This window comes from Trachemys scripta, chromosome 4 (assembly GCF_013100865.1).
Source record: "Trachemys scripta elegans isolate TJP31775 chromosome 4, CAS_Tse_1.0, whole genome shotgun sequence".
Classification (NCBI taxonomy): Eukaryota; Metazoa; Chordata; order Testudines; family Emydidae; genus Trachemys; species Trachemys scripta.
The window spans coordinates 84,560,116-84,582,680 of record NC_048301.1 but is presented as its reverse complement, the minus strand read 5'-3'; the positions used below and the strand labels follow the sequence as shown (position 1 = coordinate 84,582,680).

General features: G+C 40.2%; 1 protein-coding gene across 2 annotated transcripts in view; it reads right to left on the bottom strand.

The window, feature by feature from the left end:
* PRMT3 (protein arginine methyltransferase 3) overlaps positions 1-22,565 on the bottom strand; it is a 109,940-nt gene that overhangs the window by 3,194 nt on the left and 84,181 nt on the right. For both annotated transcript variants that reach the window (XM_034769794.1, XM_034769795.1), the window contains exons 14-15: positions 14,547-14,597; positions 14,262-14,349 (exon numbers count right to left, since the gene is read on the bottom strand). In XM_034769794.1, coding sequence (XP_034625685.1) covers positions 14,262-14,349; positions 14,547-14,597 — 139 coding nt within the window. The remainder of the gene's footprint in view (positions 1-14,261; positions 14,350-14,546; positions 14,598-22,565) is intronic.

The following is a 22,565-nucleotide window of genomic DNA, read 5'->3' as shown; positions in this document are numbered from 1 at the left end:
CAAATGACTCAAAACAGCACTTGCTACTGACCAAAACACTTTGAAACCCCCCTACAATTTCAGATAAGTTATCAATGAACACATCTGAGAGGCCAGAGCAGACAGTGGAATTAGGACCCAAGTGTCCTAACCCACCGTCCAATGTCCTCTGCACTGGAACACCCTGCACGAAATCCACTTATGTTCACTACATGTGAACAAACAGGACTGCGTGTATAAAGTATGTCACTTTTACACATGCACAACTGAACACAAAGTTGTGTGCACGAACCTATATTTTGAAAATCTAGATGCACGAGACATACTTTTAAGTTAACCAATTCAGAAGCATTCGTGCAAATTTCATCTAGTTAGCGGTTCATCTTGCATTATGTTAACTACATATTTGATTATAAAAAAAGAAACCAATACTAGGTCTTTGAATGTACTTTAACAGTTAAAAGTGCAGTGCTGCTATACAAAAATGCCATTTGTCATAGTAAGTACAGGGCTGGGACTCTTGATACTTGTCATTTAGTGCCTACTTCAAAGTTTGCTTTAATTTTCATTACAACTTTTTGAATACATGTATGAATGCAGCACAAATTGTGTTTCTTGGTCCATTAGTTGTGAGCTCATTTTAAACCCATGTATAACAAATGGATCATTTGTCAAATACAGAAACACCCATTTCATAATTTCATGAAGAACTGATGATCCAATAGATAAAGGCTGATGCTAGATAAATTCAGACTAGAAATTAGGCACATATTTTAATCAGAAATTATGGGTTTTGATACAGGAATCAGTGGGTGAATTTCTATGGCCTGTGTTATGCAGGTGTCAGACTAGGGTTATGTCTACACTGCGCACCTTACAACGATGCGACTGCACTGCTACAGCAACGCCGTTGTAATGCACACCCTGTAGCCACTCTGTCGCTAGAGGAAAGCTCTCCTGATGACAAAATAAAACCATCTCCAACTAGGGGCAGTAACTTCAGCTCTCCCGTCAACGAAAGTGCAGTGTAGACATAGCCTAGATCTTTATAATGGTTAACGGCCATTAGAGAAGAAAAAAAAAAATATCTATAAATCCATTACCATGTTCAAGGCTTTTTAATACTATCAGTATTTTTATGCCAGATTGTACTAAAGTTTAATCCACATGATCCAAACTTTTCATATGCGAATGTCCAAAATTAAGCATCCCTATAACAGCAGCCTGATTTTTGGAGGCACTAAGAACCTGCATTTCCCAAGTTAACAGAAGTTGTAGTTATGCAACACCTTTGAAAGTTAAATACAAATTAATATGGCATCCAAAAATTTAGTCAAGACTCATAAAAAGAGACTGCAAATGGAATGTGTACTGTCAATGCATTAAATTTAGATGCACTGTAACAGTTTAACTTTGGTTTATAGGCACATACAAATCACACCTTTCATTCTGATGCTCACAAGAATTAAGAGTAAGTCATCATACTACATATGAATGCCCCGCCAACTCTCCTGAAGCAATCATCATCCGATATGGATATTCTTCCACATTGTGGGGAAATTTGACGCCTGGACTTACAACAGTATTATCTAGCAGAGGGAGCTCAATGTTGTTGCTACCTTTATTTTGAGACAAAAATTTGAGACCAGATGTTCAACAGAATTATCCCTAGGGTTTTGGAGTTTTTTGGAAGATAAATATGAACAGTTAATCGATTAAATTAGCAGCTCTCTCCTTTAACATTTTCCAAAATATTTAGAAAAAAGATAACTGAAAAAGCTTTACAAAGGAAGTATTTTTCTTTCAGCTTTAAGAGGGTTTCAAAATGGAACTGTGCTTTTTATTTGTAAATAGTTACTATTTGGAAAAATCCATATACTAGACCATGTATTATGAATTTAAGCAGAAAAAAAAACCAGGAGTTCTGCTTAAAAATGTATGGTACAGAATGGTGCATTAATAAAGTAGAAGACTATCCATATAAAACACGAATTACTCTGCTGCTTCCATAGCAGGCGTTGCTCCTTAACTGATCTCTGCCCCCTCCAAACCCCAATCCCAGCCTCTGCTACCTTCTTATGCCTCCTCTGCCTCTTTGGCATCCCTGTCTCCTCTCCCATCCTTCTTAGTCTCAGAGCAGCTAGAGATACTTGTTATTTAGTAGGATTTCTAAAGAGATTGTCAACGTCTGCAACACTTTTTGTTGCTGAAAAAGCTGAAATTTATAGTGCTGTCTTTGGATAAATAAAAGTTATGAGCCAACAAAAGGCAGCATATCTGCACAGTTTAAAGCCAAGTGGGGCTGCTGGTTTCAAATTTAAATGGATTAAAAAAAAATCTATTCTTGCAGCTGTCAGATATCATATTAAACACAAATCCTACACCAGATCCACATTTAAAATGACTGAACTGCAGGAGTTCGTCACAGGATGCAGAATACTTTCACAGTCAAAAATGATTTTCAACAAAAGAGTTTAAACATGGCAGAGTGGTACCCACCTAAGGACAATAAAAACAAATCTTGTTCTCAAATTCTAGAATTATTTAGCTATTTCCCTGAAATTCCAGCTGAGCTTTTATTAAGTGTCCACTTTGCTCAACAAGACTGCTCCTCTGTGGTAATTGTTATTCTATACACAAATACACTGTTAAAATGGAATGACTAGTTATTCAAATGCAACAATCCTGTCAAGCAAAAGGATAAGATTTGATACCGGTTAACTACTTCATTACCAGCAAATGGAAGACATTTAGCCTCAAGGCAAGCTATGAGGAAGAACATCGAAAAAACTTACTGATGATTTCATGAAAGAGAGCCCTCAGTTATTTATAAAAAGTTAATTGCATTAAGCGACCCAGAGAATCAATGTGTAATTCATTGTCAAGAGGCACAGCTATGTCTTCCCCACATTAAATCTGCCTTTCTGAATAGCCTTTTCTGTAGCTGAACCGAGCAATGGCTGTGGAACCATGTAACAGGGAGGCAGATCAGAACAATTAATCTATGTCATGGAGATATAAAATGACTGATGCTTTTTAAGAGCTCTACTGTCTTATAAGCTGCAGAGGAAGCTCTCTCTGCGACTGAGCGGCATCACCTTGCTCTTATGCTCAGTAGGATGCAAATAAACCACTCTGTAGTGCTGCAGTTCAATTAGGACAAAACTGAATTCGTTATAATCCTGTTCCAGCATTTTTATTCATCCCTTGGAAAAACCTTAAATTTTGTCTCCCAATAAGAAAAAAAAAAATACTGCAGTAAATGCTTGCAGCAAGGAACTTGCTATCACAGCAGATTAGAAAGTGTCTATTTCCGTACCAACATCATCTAAGAACATAAATTACATATTTGCAATTGCCTTACATATGGTAGCATGCTATGGATGACACTGATAATACCTCTGATGTATTATTGTGACTCTGCTCTGTATTATCAATGAGTATGAAAGGTCCTCAGGACAGGGACCATAACTTCCATATATCTTTGTACAGTGCCAACACTGGAAGTTTCATATTGGGTCAGGGCAGTAATCCACCTACTCCAGTATCACATCTCTGAAAGGTGTAAGGACCAGCTACTTTAGAGAAAGAAATAATCTGCACAGAGGCTAAATTTCTTTCTACCCCCCCATGAATTTTAAATTTATGCCCTGAAGCATAAGATTTTAGATCCCTTCCAAAGATTATTTTTTAAAAGTCTTTGCTACTATAACTCAGGATTTAAAAAAGATTGGATGTTAAGAACAACAAGAAAAGCTCTAAGCCTCAATCATGTCTTGTGACAACGAGTTCCACAAATTAGTTACACTTGTGTGAAAAGGTATTTCTTTGCATCAGTTTTAAATTTTCTGCCTTTCAGTTTAATTGAATCTCCCCTTGTTCTTGCATTATGAGAAAGGGGGAATAGAAGTGTGTATAGCATTCATTACTGTATACCTTTAACATGTCTCCTCTTTTTTCATTTCCTCTCCAAAACACTAAGGCTTGGTCTGCACTACAAAGTTAGGTCAACGTAAAGCAGTGAAGGGTTAAAATCCATGTGCGTTTTATATAACAACCTGGTATATGGATTGTGCCAGCTCTTTTCCAAACCCAAAAGTCCAGAGTTTGGTCAAGGGACCAGAGGCCTAGCAAATAGTGATCAGCTAAGAGAAAACGGGGGTAAACAGATAATCTTGTTTTGCTAAAATAAGCCTAGCCAGCAAATTGCCAGGTTTTGGAGCTGAGAACTAAATAATTGTGTCTTATTCTGAGTTGCAGATTGAACAAAGAAGCCCTGTTTCGGTTGTTTTGTAGGGAGATGTTCCCACATATCCAACTCTGAGTTTATGAAAGGTTGGCACGTCAGTATAAGATATGGTCTCCTTCCACCTCCCTTTCCCAGGGACCAATGCCTGCTTTAAAACACAAAGGAGACAATCTTTATTGCCATATACTTTCATTGTTTCTTTGTTTTAATCCCTAGGAATGTATCTGCTGGACAATCAGAGGAGCTACTCTATTCCTATGGACCCCAAATCAGAATTCAACATATATACTTTATACTAATAACATTTTATCAAAGTATTAATTAAATGTTAACTTGCTAACTTGAGACCCTGGGCGGAGACATTATGTAACCTGTCAACCATTGGCTAATGTGCTATCTTGTCTTGCTAGACCTATCCCGGCGTGTGGAACTGTCTACCCCGTCACTTTCCCCTGCCCATGGAAAATCCATATATTCCATTGTAATCAATTGACTGACAGTGTCTCTGAGCCTAATAAGCAAAGTGACACTCCACCAGCGCTGTGTGTAATAAACTCCTACGCTTGACCTCTACACGGTGTGGATTTATGTTCCTTCAGGCAGCTTACATCAACCTAACTCTAAGTGTCTACACTACAACATTGCTCCCGCTGATGTAAGTCGCACACTACACCAACCTAATAACTCAAGAGGCTTAGTGCTAAGTCAATGTAGTTAGGGTCTGTATAGACACTGCATTACTTACATTGGCTGTTGGCTGTCAGCCTCCCTCCCTGGGCTCACAGCTGGAGCCCCACCCCGGAGCTCATAGCCCAAGCTGTCAGCCCTGGGATGGGGGTAGAGGGCTCCAGCTGTCAGTACTCTATAATGCCCCACACAGTTAAGTTAGGCAATGTGCTCCTGGTGAGGATGTGTACCAACGAGAAATGGGGCATAGTGTGGACATGAACCACTGCAGTAATTACTATGGTGGCTATATGTCGACCTAACTTAAGTTTACCTAATTCTGTAGTGTAGACAAGGCCTAAATCTTTTTACTCCTTTTTCATATGAAAGTTTTTCCATGCTTCATTCTGGTCATCCATATCTGAACTTCCCTCTATTACTGACATGGACTTTTCGAGACTGGGGTAATCCAAAAAGATCATAGTATTCCAGGTGAGGGCATATCATTGCTAGAAAAGCTGTTACTCATTTAAAAAATACAAACTGGAAAATTTGTATGGGACAGACCTATGTTTATGATGGGTTACTTTCTATGCGGTTACACATAAAGGGATTGCTAAAGGAACCAAACAGGAAAGTTAAAACAATGACACAGATAAAAGTCCTTCAGGAAACAATGGACAAGCTGTTTATTTGGGAATAGCCCCCCTGGAGTCAGACATGGGTTAAGACTGGTTTACTCTTCCAAAAGCTAAACCCAAGATCAAAAGGAAGACACCAGATAATTAAAGGACCATATGCCTAGAAAAGGGTGGGGCAATTGAATGAGTGGCCAGAGACTGCCCAGGAAGCGTCAATTAGAGTTGACAAGCTGGCAAGGAAACAGACACAAACTGCAGTAGGGGCAGTCGGCTTCTCACAACCCAGAGGTGGCGATAACTGAGCTAGCTGAAACGTAAAAAAGCTCACAAGGAAACATTAAGGGTCACGTAAAGGGACATGTGCATGTAGACCTTTGTTTTTACCCTTTGCTCTGCATGCTTTGTACCTTTGACTGAGAAGAGCTAAAAAAGGATCTCTCAAAACTGGGTGACTGGGCAGCAAAATGGCAGATGAAATTCAATGTTGATAAATGCAAAGTAATGCACATTGGAAAGCATAATCCCAACTATACATATAAAATGATGGGGTCTAAATTAGCAGTTATCACTCAAGAAAGATCTTGGAGTCATTGTGGATAATTCTCTGAAAACATCCACTCAATGTGCAGTGGCAGCCAAAAAAAAAACCGAACAGAATGCTAGGTATCATTAAGAAAGGGATAGATAATAAGAGAAAATATCATATTGCTTCTATATAAATCCATGGTACGCTCACATCTTGAATACTGCATGCAGATGTGGTCATCCCATCTCAAAAGAGATATTGGAATTGGAAAAGGTTCAGAAAAAGGCAGCAAAAAGGATGAGGGGTATTGAACGGCTGCCATACGAGGAGAGATTAAGAAGACTGGGACTTTTCATCTTGGAAAATAAACGAGTAAGAGGGGATTTGATAGAGGTCTATAAAATCATGACTGGTGTGGAGAAAGTAAATAAGGAAGTGTTATTTACTCCCCCTCATAACACAAGAACGAGGGGCCACAAAATAAAATTAATAGGCAGCAGGTTTAAAATAAACAAAAGGAAGTATTTCTTCACACAACACACAGTCAACTTGCAGAACTCCTTGCCAGAAGATGTTGTGAAGGCCAAGACTATAACAGGGTTCAAAAAAAGAACTAGATAAATTCATGGAGGATAGGGCCGTCAATGGCTATTAGCCAGGATGGGCAGGGATGGTGTCTCTAGCCTCTGTTTGCCAGAAACTGGGAATGAGTGACAGGGGATGGATCACTTGATGATTACCTGTTCTGTTCATTCCCTCTGGGGTACCTGGCACTGGCCACTATTGGAAGACAGAATACTGGGCTAGATGGATCTTTGGTCTGACCCAGTATGGCCGTTCTCATGGGTGAATAAGGTCAGGTCTCCACTTAAAACTGCAGCCGCGCTGTAGTGCTTCAGCAAAGACACTTCTACCCCGGCAAGACGCTCTCCTGTCGGCATAGTTAACCCACCTCCACGAGAAGTGGCAGCTATGTCAACAGGAGAAGCCCTCCTGTCGACATGGTGCTATCTGAACCGGGGGTTAGGTCAGTATAACTGCATTGCTTAGGGGTATGGATTTTTCACACCCCTGAGCGATGTATTTATACCAATATAAGACCAAGAATCGCTGTGTGCCCTCTGAATGGGCATTATAGATGTGAAGTCATGAACATCTGTCATTTCCTTCATTAAACATTTAGAGCATTGGCATTAGGAGGGATTTCATTGGAACCATTTCTAGTAGGGTTCCTACAAATCACAGTGGATGGTTGCCCAAGTGGTATGATAACTTATGATGAAATGTAAATGCTACTAACAGGAGGTGACTAGTGTTCATTCCCTGTCTCATCCTAAAAAGCTGTATGAAAGTTTTCCAAGTAGCGGTTATATATGCATTCACAGGTGTGCAAAGATGCCTAAACAACAGGTTACCATAGAGCTGATGCCAGCATAAAAATCACATTCCAAGTCAGAGGAGCTATATCTATCTTAGTTTATTTTCAGTAACTGGGATATATTTTCATATGCAAAAACACTAGAAAATGCATCCAGTTTCTGAATTTATATATGGAAAAAAGACCCCTCCTCACCCCACTATAGTAACAAAACACACTTGGCTCTTCAATATCTGGAAAAAGTGTTTTCACACCCTTTTGGTTTTAGGAAATAAACTGAGCAAAGCCTTCTCTTATTCCCTTCTTTTGATCGTATGGTTTACAGGCTTGCAGGTAGAAATTCAAAGAGCAGGCTACTCTCGCATCCCACCTCAAGGCAAACTGCACCCCTTTCTCCAATCCTCATGACCCAACAGCAAGTGATTAATGACTTATGAAAAGGCAGTGAATGTAATCTGCTTCAACAGGAAAATCATCTGGGACAGAGACAGACAATAGTTGCATAATTTAGATTTTATCAAGATCCAAAACAGAATTTATTTTTTGTAGAACTGGCTTCGTATCCAAGGTCTTATATCATAATTAACTGGCTATAAACCTCAAATGAGCACTATTGCCTAGAAAAGTTGGTTCCTTAAACCAGTGGTTCTCAACCTTTTTGGGCTCAGGACCCATTCGTAAATGTTTATGGCCTGTTGCAACCCAGTAAATAGTCTGGGGCTAGAGGCCTTGGGGTGGTTTCTGATGGATCCTGTCTCCTGGGGGTGGAGGGCTGGGTCCTGCCTGCCACTCACCGCACAGTGGCGGCTCCTGCAACTCCTGTGCTACAGGGCTGGCTGAGCTTGACTCTCTGCTCTGGGCATTATAACCTCCAGGATTGCAGTGCATCTCAGGTTTTGCTCTGTCTCCCTGACCAGAGCAAATATGAGAGTGGAACTGTGACCTGGCTCATGGGGTTGAAGTGCCACTCACTCAAATTTGGCCTACCCGGATTTCTGTCATCATGACAGCTGGACTAAACTTGAGTAGCACTGGGACCCCAGAGGTTACAGTGCTGGGAGCAGAGAGCCAAGTCCAGCCAGCCCTGTGGGACAGGGGCCACGGGAGCCGTCACATGACCCTTTGAAACATTCTGGCAACCCCAATTTTGGGTCCTGACTCATAGGTTGAAAAACCCTGTCTTAAACCCTCTGTCTCATCTGATGACCAAAAAAACCAACCAACCAACCAAACAAACAAACAAAAAGCCACCCAGGGAAGGATAAGAAATCCTCCAAAGGATTGTTTGCCTTAAATTTAGTAACTTCTACTTATTCCTTCCATATTGCTAAGCCTCCCATTTATCTTCTCTTATACCCTAGACACTTGGAGCCACAGCCACCCACCCCACTATCTCTTCCTGGTTTGCAACTTCTGCTGCTGTCATCACCAGCTTATGAACACCGAAGAGCAGCCTCACTTCAGTGATCCCTACTGCTGACATAAAACTGAACTCATGAGACCATGTGTTTCAAGGGACTTGTTGGTGTTCTAGAATTCTGCTTTCATGTCCGGAGGCTCATGACCATGTCCTCATGAAGCTTTTGCAGGTGGAGCTATTACGGATTTCCTCAAGTCAGACCACGTACTGCTGTACCTCTGCATCAGAAGCATTTTGCAATTGTATTGTGGGGATAGAAAACAATGATCAGTTACTGGGATCTTTTATGCTCAGATAGCATGGCGGTGTAGACTAAATACTTACAGTGAGATTTTGTAAACAGACAGGTCAGGGAAGGGGTAAGAGGGTAAGCTGGTTTTATGACAACTTTATGCCTTGCCATTTCTGAGCGGCTGCAGAGGTCACTGCAGCCCAGTTGGCCCTGGACTGCTGCCTAAATTACAACACCCTGTTCCTACTTGTCCTACCTTGGGCCCACTTGCCTAAGCTCAGCAATGCTGCTTGGAATATCCCTGCAGCGCTATGAGCTGCAGCCCCGCCCTCTCCTACTCCAATATGACCCCTATGTTGGAGTTTTTGACAGGGAAGCATAAACAGTCTAACACAAAGCCTGTGCCAGGGTAAATTCTCCACTAGCCAGATCTGGGGCTCCAACATCCCTTTTTCATTGCAGCAGCATAAAAGAGGCAATAGCCAGGAGAAAACCTCTTCCTTAGTGCTTGAAGTAGTAGGTTACAGAGGTTCCTGAAAAATCTTCAGAGCAGTTTTTAATGTCAGGTACTGAAAGACATGTAACATAATATGCAAGATATTGACAAACTTCATATTTTAATCTTAAAGAAATGAAAACCAATATAAAAAAGGCTGGGTATCAGCCGTTTCATTGGCCTGGTCCCCTTTGACCTTAAAGTTCAGGCTGCAAGGAAAACTAGATTTAAAAAGGGTGAGATATCACCACTTCGCTTACCAGAGAACAACTGCTATGGTGACAGGGTTACGACAGAGAATTTAATTGCATGGTAGATAGGCAGAATAGGAAGTAGAATCTCATTTAAGAACTTAAATCCTCCAATAACGGAATGTGGAATGTAGAAATATTTCAGTTTAAAATCAAAACATGAAGATATATTAATTGTGCCAAAGCCAAATTCCTACTATTTAACAAACTCGAGGAAAGAAAATTAACATTTTAAAGTTTGTTAGCTTACAAATGGCTACCTAATTATGGTGGAAACTGAGGAGAAGTAAAAAGATAATCAAGAATTTTTACAGGGTTTAGTTGCACGAGTCCTATTTCAGTTTTGCTGTGCTCAACCTTTTTGGCATTGTGGAAAAACAACAACATCAAGGTTTTATTTCCACCGCAAGGCAATATCAAGAACATAAAATAACGGCGATGTGCTGTTTTATTGCTAATGGAGTTTGTTTGCATGCAGATTTTCTGTTTCAACTTAATGCATTGTTATAGGGGAGGAGGAAAAAAATTCAACAGAGAGACTCTTAAGGTTATTTTTGGAAGCATTAAATTTATTTACCATATGTCTGGCCCTAAATCAAACTCATGAACCCATGATCTTCTTTAGCAAAAATGTTTAACAGGATGGAAAGCAGCAGATGGAAAAAAATCAAGAAACAAATGCAGTTTTTCCTCCCTAACAATCCAAATAGATATAAAGTATTTGTTTTGTTTTTTAAAAGGATTTTTCAAGCTTTCTAAGGGTGGCTATCTGAAGCCTGACTGGCATCTGTAGGGAGTTCACATAGCACCTTTGCAATGTCCTTCAAATGGAAAAAAATGTGTGTCTTGCCAATAAAATGTCAGTTGGCTTCTCCCTCTAGTTTCTTTCGTTTTGCTGCATTGTTAATTATTAAAAACAAATCCAGCATGCTGACAGCACTCTTTTACTTCATTGTTCATCACCTTCAAGACTCAGATCATGCCCAGTAGGAAAAAAATACAAAAGTTACCTTTCAGATTTAATCAGTAGCAAGAGCTTCTTTCTACAGGGTTAAAACATCACATTTCTTTACTACATAGTTCTGGCTTAAGTTGATGGTTACAGACAACTCTTCACACGATTATCATTTTGATTAATATCTATTAACTTGGTCTCAGGAACTTCTGACCCATACTGAATCTTTTCCCTCTCTCATTTCCCCACAAACATAATTCTTTCCAGCCTTTCCCAACCAGGTGTGGGTTGTTGTTTTTTTAAAGCAGTCTAGTTGTATTTGGTATTATTAACATTAACGTCAAAAAGAATACACATACATTTGTTAGCTCTAAAAGAAAAATACACAGATGTATAATTTGAGAATACAAACTGGCATGATACCAGAGGAAGGACTGAACTAGCTCATGCTGCAAAACTGTATAGTCATGCTTTGACATAATGCAGCCTGTTAAAGTAATACGCAATAGACTCAAGCAGCCGAAAGCATTGCAGACAGCGAATCTAATAATATAACAAATGCTTTACAATCACTTCAGGCAACTCAATTAAAACAAAAAGGCGTTTTTGTATATTTGATAATAGGAGAATGAGAATTTAATTTTTGATGCCAATTTTAACAATGTTTTACTTAGACTAAAAAAGGTGGACAAAAATAACTTGAGTTTTGGCAAACTGGTTATAAAACCTGCTTTCAGAGTCACTATAAAGCAGATGTCCCCAAACTGTGGGGCATGCTCCACTAGGGGGGACGCGGAGTAAAGTTTGGGCCAGCCCCCACAGGACTCCGCTCCTGTCCCCACCCCTGTCCCCAGCTGTGGCCCCAGCCTCAGCCCCTTTACTCCTGTCTGCGTCTCCTTCTCTCCCTGGGAGCCACGGCCCCACTCTGGGCCCTGGGGGGGTGGGCGTGGGCTGAAAAGTTTGGGGCCCATTGCTATAAAGAATAACATTATTTACTTTTTTCTGTAACTGTCATAACATCTTCTCAAGCACCCTTACCAAATAAAATATGGAAAGCAAGTGTCACCAAGGGTACATAATTTATAATTTAGAACAAATAGGTAATAAGTATGTCCATCTTCCCACTGGCTGCAGATTTTTGAACCTCTCACTGAACCAAAAGGAAGAAATAGAACTCAACACTAATATTAAGTCTTTAACCATCTTCCTAGAGCAGGGGCAGGCAAACTTTTTGGCCTGAGGGCCACATCGAGTTTCTAAAATTGTATGGAGGGCTGGTTAGGGGAGGCTGTGCCTCCCTAAACAGCCAGGCATGGCCCAGCTTCCGACCCCTATCCGGCCCCCCTGGCTTCTCACCCCCTGACAGCACCCCCTAGGACTCCTGCCCCATCCAACCCCCCCTGTTCCTTGTCCCCTGATGCCCCCCCCCCGGACCGCTGCCCCATCCATCCCTCCCTGTCCCCTGACCACCCCCAGACACCCCACCCCTGACTGCCCCCTGCTGCCCCATCCAACCCCTCCTCTCATTCGTGACTGTCCCTCCCACCCCACTGGGACCCCTGCCCCATCCAACCACCCCTTCTCCCTGACTACCCCCGGAACCCCTGCCCGCTCCCCTGCCACCCCCATCCAATCCCCCCCTCCTTCCTGACTGCCCCCTCCCCCCCAGGACACCTACTCCCATTCAACCCCCCCAGTTCCCCACTCTGACCGCCCCACCCCCTATCCACACCCTTGTCCTGCAAACATACTGAGCACCTGCATTATGATTTTTGCCTTTAGAACACTGCACACACACAAAGTAAGTAGTAGAATGAGTCCTTGTGCTTGAACAACAGTATTAAGTAGGATTGCTGATTACTGCAAAGCATATGTTTATCTGAAGCAGGTACTACTGCACTGAGGATGCAGGGGGAAAAATGATGCCCAGCTAGGGAAATCCTCCCACCTGTGTAGACCTTCCTCTGGGACACTAGGACCTATGTGGCCTTTGGGAAAGAAACTGGAGGGAGGAGCCAAACAGAGACTGAAGCAAGCCGGAGCAGATGCAGAAGCAGTTTAGGCAATGGACACTAATGCCTGGAATTGATTGTCTGTTTGCTCCAATCCCTTGTTGGCCTCCTCCCTCAAACTCTTCACTTCAGTCTCACCTCACACCTGCTGTCATGCCTTACGCTGCTTTCTCACCATGCTCTTCTTTCTGGACTGTCCCTTCCCTTGTCTTGCTGTTTAGACTATTACCTAACTAAATATAATTCCCAAAGTCATAGAACAAAACGGTTGCAGCCATCGCATATTCACTCTTCTTGTGGTGTTATATTCCTTTTTTCCCCACTCTATAGCTGTCTGGTGTGGAGCAGGGAACACCTATTACTCTGCTTTTATATAGTGACTAGCACATTCTTGATCCCATTCTTGGTTGATCCCTAGGCACTACTAGTATACAAATAGTCTTCGTGATGACTGAATGTGAGGGGATAAGCATTCTTAATTCACAAGATGGTGATGACACTTCATTTACAAACTTATAGCTCAGTAAAAATTATTTTTGTATACTTTGGCTGTAAAGCTCTAATAAAGACTGATGCTACCAAAACAAGAGGGAGAAGTTTGTCCCAGTGGACTGGGCATAAGAAGAGCAGCCAGGAGTTCCTGAATCCTAATTCTAGATCTGCCACAGATTAATATTGTGCCTTTAGGCAATTCACTTGTGCCTCAGTTCCCCCCTCCGTAAAGTGGGGGGTAATATTAAACTACTTAGCCACAGATGTTTTTCAACATTAATATCTGTACAATGCTTTAAGATATACCAAAATACTACTTTAATATTTTCATTAGCACTATTTAATTTCAATGTTTTCAGATGAAATCTTACATTAGAGTTTTGTTCCATCCCGATGGATAGCAAGAGACGCTGGGCTAGATCCACAAAAGGACTTAGGCATTGCGACACTCATCATTTCAACTCTACAGTATTAATTTAAGAGCAAGAGCAACAGCAAAACATGTAGTCATTGATCTGATATATTAATTTAAGCATACTTTTGCACTGGCATTCAATAAAACTATACATAATTTGACAAATAGGGAATTTAAGCAAATGGGCACAACTGTCACATTTTAAAAAACATTTGTAAGATTGATAAATACCCAACAAAAAAAACTGCAATAAACTAGTTTTATATTACTCGGCTACAGAAAAGAAAAAAAATCTATATCCATTGTAATATGGGCAATTTTTTTAAAAAACAAAGCTAGACTATAGTTATGGAAGCAGAATAAAAACATGAATAGATGCATTTTCTAGTTCCCTGGTTATTGTAAAATGGAACTTCCAAATCATTGTCAAAAACTGGTATCACCATTAAAAACGTTTTCAGATATAATTTAACAGTGACCTGTAACATATAGCACTGTCACATCAAAAGCTATATTACATTGAAAATAAAAGAAAATAAAAAAGCATACCTGTTTTTACAGAAATAGGGTTCTCCAGAAGAAACACTGTTTGTTTCCAGTGTGTTTTGGTACACTGGGGACCCGTCGAGAACATGACCTGAATTGACAGAGTTCAAAAATCTGATGAAGTACAACATTTTTAATATCATGCAACATTAATCTATTACACAAAACACACTTCAAATGCTTGCAACAGCAAAATAGGCTTGCTCTCAAACACCTTGAGGCGACAAACTGAAAAAGTACAATACATTTGACATAATTAATTTTTAACATACAATCCCCAGTACTCACACTGTTGTGGCAGTTCTTCTCAAAAAATATATCGAAGTAGCCAGCAACCGCCTATAATAAAAGGAAAAAACAAATATGAACAGGGAATATTAAGTACAATAATAGAGACGCCCATTATTCTGTACATATTCTATGAGCAAAATATGCTTTTTTGAAGCAGCAAAGGTAACTTCTTCCATTACATAGATCATTTCCATTTTTCTTCAGGGGTAATTCAGGAAATTCAGATATTCACACTATTTGAGTTTTACTGGAAAGCCTATAATACAGAATAGATGGAGACAATTCTTGAATTAATTCATAGACTTATATTTCTAATGCTTCAAAACTTTGTTTTACAACTGAAGTGAAGTCTGTACTTTCAGGAAAAAACAGATATATTATTGACAGACACTCTCTTAAGCAAGACTCCATTTGAAAGTCAAAAGATTAGACTTCTACATTGCATTATACTGCAGCTTTTAATCACAACCTTTCACTTAAAAATGAACACTCTGGCGCAATCATAGCTATTTAATATTACAACAGTTATTTCTTTAGGTACACACAAAAATGGGTAAATCCAGCTCTCTCTTCTGTGGCTGCTATAACATGCTCTTAGGGTACAATTATACACATAAAGAGGGGCTGTGGATGGGGGCTTCCTCTCTCCCCCTGAATGACATGGAGCCTATTCTACACAAACTCCCTGTGCATGGAGGGCAGGGAAGAGCCAGTCCAGGGACCCTCATGTCCTCTATCACAGTGGTTCTCAAACTTGGGCCACCGTTTGTTCAGGGAAAGCTCCTGGCAGGCCGGGCCAGGCTGGTTTGTTTATCTGCCGCATCTGCAGGTTCAGCCACTGGCCGCGGTTCGCTGCTCCAGGCCAATAGGGGCTGCAGGAAGCGGCGTGGGCTGAGGGATGTGCTGGCTGCCCTTCCTGCAGACCCCATTGGCCAGTGGGAGCTGCGATCGGCCGAACCTGCAGACGTGGCAGGTAAACAAACCGGCCTGGACCACCAGGAGCTTTTCCTGAACAAGCGACGGCCCAAGTTGGAGAACCACTGCTCTATCACATACAGAGGTAAGGAAAAGGAGTTTCTGAAGTGTCCCACATGGACTACTTCAGCAGCTAGTGTCTATGCAGTGGCTCCACAACTGCTCACTGTACCCCAGCGGGAAGGATACCATAAAACTTCCCTCCTCCCTCTCAAGACTCCAGAGAGCCCATTGCCTTCCTGGTACATAGCTCAGACCTTGGATTGATACCCGTGACAGGATATACCAGACCCTCTGATGCCCCCTGCTGGAGGCCTCCTGGCCCTCCCCAAAAAAGGGCAGTGGAGAGGGTCCTTGAAGCTGCCTAGAGTGGCTGCGTGGGACACAGCCAATCAGGGCCCAGCAGCCTAGTATAAGAAGAGCTGCTGGGCCAGAAGGAGTTCAGTTCCTTGCTAAGTGTGGATGGTGTGTGGCTGGCTGACAGAGCTACAGAACCCCGGACAAGGCAGCACTGACAAAAGCTGGGGAGAGCGGGAAGGAGCCTGAGCTGGTGGCTGGGACTCCATTAGGCCAAGGCCCTGAGGTAAGGGTGAAGATGGCATGGGGCTGTGGGGAAGTGGCCCAGGGAATTAGAGAAGTCGCGTGACATAGTTAAAGGGATACAGCAGACAGCTGCTATCTACAGGGTCCCTAGGCCAGGGTCCCTCCCACCCGCCCCCCCCCCCACAAGGGGGGAAGTGGCCTGGACATTGAGGCACCCCAGAGGAGGAACTGAACTATAATGGTCCAGCTGGAGAGATGTACCTAGGAAGCCCAAGAGGGTGAAGACATTGTCTCCAGGAAGGGAGCACTGGGGCATTGCTCTATCCCAGAGCAGGGACAATCAGAGAGAGAGAGTGCTAGCATATGCACTCAGCCAATGGGGAGGTCACGAGAGGCGAGTGCACCGCGATACAATACCCAATTAAAAAAAACTACATAAAGATTTGACCTTAAAGGAGGACTTTTCACAGGAAAAGAATAAAGAACATTTACACCGAAAGGAGTTAATATACCAGTTTTTTTTTTCTTTATAAAATTAAGTGTCCTGCTTTCACAGAGGAAAAAGAGTTATTGAGATGCCTCAATGATCCAAAGAGAAAAGTAATGAAAAAACCAATCTCAATAAAGAGGAGGCTGCTAAAAAATGATGGACAATGCAATGCACCTCCCAACCTTGTTTCCCATCATCTTCTATTAAGAAAGTAATGTAAAAATGCTGGACAAATGTGTCCTTAAGGCGGGCTATGGATATGCAGTCCAAAAGTCAGCCTCAGAAACAAGATGCTGAGACCTATAAAGAGTCCATGCTCTATTGTGTAAGACTGTCAGGCTGGCAGCTGGGGAATCTCCACCCACTAGGATATCAAATAGGGATTTCCCTCATGTCTCTTCTGGTACATTCACATTCACACAGGACTCCACATGAAGCCTAGTTCATTGTTTCAAATCACATTCCTCCCTAGTGCAACTGACTTGCTTTTGTTAGAAATATTTGTGTCTGAAAGAAGTTTCCTACTCACAGCCCAGCATTTTACCTTTTACTTAACGTCTAGTTAGAATACCAGTCTCTTGCTATGGAAGTGATTATGTAAGTCATAAATTAAGCATTATGCTTTCAGTACTGACTCAAAGAAATGGGCTGTGAGGAAGAAAACACTTAAGTATCTTCCAGAAGACAAAATATGTGACTGGTAAATGGGTATCATGGATGTGATATATTTCATCACTGCGCAATCTCATGTTTCCCCTCTCCAGCCTAAAACTTGAATAGACCAGGTAATAAATGGAGAATATGGCATCTCTTAAGATGGATCCATCTACGTATAGCCATCTTGTTTGATTTTTAACCAATGGCAGTTTGAAAATTCTTGGAGAGCTTTAAGCTCCAATTTGGAGCAATATTCCTCTTGGCAGAGAAACCATACCAAGGAGACACACTGTCAATGACTCTCTTGAGGAGGTATAAATGCCAGCCTCTCAAAGCAGAGATTGTTCAGTTCCTCGAGGGCCATCACTTCATGTTGAGAATCCCAGCTAAATTATATACTGGTTTCCAATTTATTTTTTCCTTGGAAGATCCACAATGTTTTGTCAAGGCCTGGAGTCCTCAGATTATCTTGACCGCTGTCAAACTGCTCTTGTTAATCCACAATCTCTTGAGAATAGACAAAGGTCTACTGAATCATGCAAATTCTTTCTGGTTATTAGACTGATACTACTGATGATGAGGTATTGTTGACATGCCTGCAGAAAGGGACAGGGATATAGCACTATCATTTTCTCTGAGGTGTTATTCATTTCTCCTGAAGCCTCACAATATAGAGCATAAGAGGCTTCTATTATCAGTCTTGTTCAGTGTCCCTTTAAATACTGTCAACAAATGACTTTTGCTCCCTTTCAGTGCGCATAAACTTATATTAACATAACCAAACTCACAAAGGGAACACACCAGAAAAAAATCCAAGTTGAGTCGCAAACATTCTGCCATATATTTCACTTTATAGCAGTCTCAGATGATGGCCCAGCATGATGTTCATTTTAAGAACATTTTCGCTGCAGATTTGAAAAAACACGCAAAGAAGATACCAGTTTGAGATTTCTAAAGATAGCTACAACACTTGATCCAACATTTAAATATCTGAAGTGCCTTCCAAAATCTGAGAGGGACGGGGTGCAGAGCATGCTTTCAGCAGTCTTAAAAGAGCAACACTCTGATGAGGAAACTACAAAACCTGAACCACCAAAAAAGAAAAATCAACCTTCTGCTGGTGACCTCTGACTCAGATGATGAAAATGAACATGTGTTGGTCCACACTGCTTTGGATCGTTATCGAGCAGAATCAGTCATCAGCATGGATGCATATCTTCTGGAATGGTGGCTGAAGCATGAAGGCACATATGAATCTTTAATACATCTGGCATGAAAATATCTTGTTGTAATTGAAATCAATATACTTGAAAATGTAAAAAACATCCAAAGTATTTAAATAAATGGCATTCTATTATTGTTTAACAATGCAATTAATTGCAATTAATATTTTTAATTGCTTGACAACTCTAATTTCTGTCAATCCCAGTTTTAATAACAGCTTGTTTTTAGAAAAATACTGTCAACTGGCCAGATTAGACAGTGACTATGAGAATCACCTACCTATGATGTTTGTTTTCTCAAAGTAGGACACATCTTTTTCCTTTTAGGAAGTCTTCATTGAATAGAATTTAATACATTTTAAAAGATTAATAAATCAAAACATATTAGCATATTAACACATGTTAAATATGCCAAGAGAAACAGTATGAATTGTGAAGCAAGTTTTCATAATAACCTTCTGTTGAGACTACAAAATCATTGATTTAGGAAGCATATGTTGACTGCCATGAAGCAAGACTCAACATGACCGGCAGTATAATTGATTTTTGACACTTAAACAGAAGTTACCCAAATAGGATTAGGGAGAGACTACAGTTGCTTAGTTGAGTCCATAAATGAAGACCAATAACACAGTGGTTAGATACTCCTTATACTCCAACACTTAGCTATGTTTTCCCACTTTGATTTCCTGTTTTCATGCTTTCCTTCACCAGTGAGCCATACACACAGTAGCATTCAGAACTATGTTTTCCTCTTTTTATTACTTATGCAATAAAATCACTGACTCACTAAACTCAGTTAATATAACTAATTCCTTTTAATTCTGAAAGCTACATTACTGAAATCATGCCAAGACTACAAAATCATTCAATGGAGTAGACTCCCAACTGGAATGTAAGTGTTAGTTACTGAAAACACTATTTAACATTTTAACACTGATTTAAATGAACACTGAACAAGAACTCCCTGTACTTATAACATGTTCTCAGACTGACATTTAACCTCCTGTCTACAGGCCATAAAATAAAGGTATTTACTAAGATATTCATAAAAGGATCAAAACACAAAGCCTACTCTTAAAATCTATTTACTTGATAGAATATACGTTGCTAAATGTTCAAACATTTTAGGCAACCCTTCAAAACAATTAAGTACAAACTTGCAAAGATCAAAATCCTCCTTATGAACGATGATGTAACAATTAAAATTAAGTTTTAAAACCAAATGCATTGTTCCAACCTGAGCAGCATATATGCCAAGTTTTCTTGTTTATAAAAAACTAAAATATAATACCCATTTTCTCAGGCTTTTTCCAGAATGGTTTTCCCTCCCACAATATATTTCTAAGAACTTTAAAGACCCCTCTCCCTCGAAACATACAACTTCCTGTGCTGTAACATAAATACTGAAGGTCTGTTGTGTTCTATTGAGAGTCACAAATAAATCAGTGTAATTGTTTAAGTTTCCCAAAGCATTTCCCCATCTTATTATCAGGTAAAAGAATGACTTCATCTAACATACACCAAATCAGAATTAGGCGTTGGCCCCAAAACAGCTACGGGAAACAAACCAACATTATCCTAATTTTATGTATATAATTTTCATCTAGAAGTTATCAGTCACTAGTAGGAGTTGACAGATTCTGTAACCCATAGCAGCAATGTTATTTAACCTTACGTGCCAGATATCTGGAAAAAACAAGCGGATTAGAGATGTAGGTTAGGATTCTCATCTGCAGTATTTGTACCAAAGTGTGGTTACATACAGGAGATTGGACATGTAAAACTGGCACCTTCGAATTCAACTATCTGCTTACAGTTTATTTCCAAGTCAAACCTGCTCCATTTTCTTGACAGAGGGCCAAGTTGTGTGCAGTTCCTACTGACTTTGATGGAAAGCTACCTGGATGACAGAAATAGATTTCTGATCCCATGTTGAGTCTTTAGTGCTGGCAGATAGGGGGCACACTTGTCACTAAGCAGATTTTACATGAAAACTATTAATGCCCCAATTCTCTGCTCAATGCCAAGCATGAAATAGCTGAGCATTGGGCAGATGACAGAAAGGATAAGTGTGATGGACACATCATCTTGGCAAGCAGGCAGAGCTACTTCAGAGGCTCAGCCCAATAACTAAAACAGCAACTGCTGGACACCGGAGGAGCAGCAGATCTTCTGACCGTCCTTCCCACTCATACTCAATCACCCCATTCAGGTTGCCACAGGGTCAGTCTTCAACAGAGCTGCTGCCTGGGGAAGGGAGCCTTTATGGAAGCAGAAGCAGAATTTGTGCCAAAGAAGATAAATATAGTAAGCCACAAATCACTGTTTACTGTTCATTTTCTCACTCTTTGTTCACCTGTTTATAGTTAGTCTCTGAACTGACTATCTAACAAGGTTGGGAAAAAGCTGAGGTAATCAAACAGCAACAGTCCTCCACACTTTTGTCAAGTATTTCTAGCTAATTTCTTCTGTTGCAATTTCACTACCTCGTTACTTCACCTTTGACAGCCCATCTATAATTCCCTTGAAGACTAATCACCATGAACCTTAGCATTTCTCTGGAAGAGGCATTCAAGTATTAGTCTCTGAACACACACTAGGAAACTGAAAACAATGACTTCTAGATTGGTAATAAATAACTGAAGCTGTAGCCTGCCATGAGTTTTGGAAGGATTCTATATGGTAGAGAACACAGCAGCAAGATTATTCTGCTTCTTGTTCTCCATAAATATCTTGTCAGGAGAAACAAATGCAACAAAAAAGATTAAAGCCATCTCAAAGCTAAAGCAGCTAGGTTAATTAAGACGCAAAGTAATATTCATAACTGACTTCTATTGCTTAGACTGCCAAAATAGCATTCCACCGCAGTCAGCATCATTTCAACCAGCTATATGAAAGTAAAAGTGAAGCCTCCTCAAATGGTAAATGTGACAGCTAATCTATAAACAAAACAGATAATTTATGCACAGAATACGATCACTGCAACGCAACATAGCCAGGATAGTTCTAAATCTGTAAATAACCTGTATTTATAAAAACAGGTATTAGCATCCTAAACACTGCTCAATTTGGAGATGCAGCTTCAGAAAGATCATAATCTGTACCCTTCCAGCACAAAATTACAAAAACAAATATTTGTCACAAACTACAGATATTTTAATGAATTGCCATAGAGAGAGTAGGTAATTTTCACTCAAATAATGCATGTAAAATGTAAAGTCACCACAAATAGTAAGATACAAAAAAGCAAACACATGGCATATGTTGCAGCAATTAAATACCCAATGCATAGTTCTTACATTTACATTTAGTCTTATTTTATGACTAGTGAGCAGAAATGAAAACAATTGGATTTTGATTCAAATATATTATAAAAAGTCTTTTTGTAAAGAAAACTGCTTTGTAAACATACAGAATCGAATCTGATCTAAACAAATAAGACTGCTTGAGACCCCATGAGAAGTGGTAAAGACAACCTTACCAATTCACTTAAGAAACAAGGAAATTAAAAATTATCATCATCACTATCACTTGCAGGGAGTAATTTATCATTTTTGCTCATCACTGGTATCATGTTCCAACAGCGTGTGGCTATAGCAGATACAATTAGGCAGCTGGCCACAGAAGTAGGAGGATAATGTGCTTTTGATGGAGTTTATCCAAGCATGGAGATGGAATGCTTGTAATCCATGCAGTAGAGAAAGTTACTACACATCCGTGTCTCAGAAATACAACAGCTATTTTAAAAACTATTTCTGTAAAAAAGAATACAGAACCTTGAGATGCCCTATTTTATAGTCTTCTTGGCACAAACTGATTATGAAGATAAGTCATTTTTAATAGCATGCTATAGCAATGCATAAGTTACCGAATTTAAAACAAAGGAAGGGTATTCTAGAATGTGTTTGACTCTGATACACACTACAGAAGGCTTGGGTTTCCAACCTGAGTCTGAAGATATTCAGAACTATGATTATGGTTCAAATTAACACATGTATTCAAATACCTCTTATTGTAACTGGCAAATGAGTTCTCAAGTGCAGAAACTGACATCACTCAAAATTCTAATTTTTTTATAAATACAACTATCCTTCAACTAAAATTACTTTAATCAAAATTAACTGA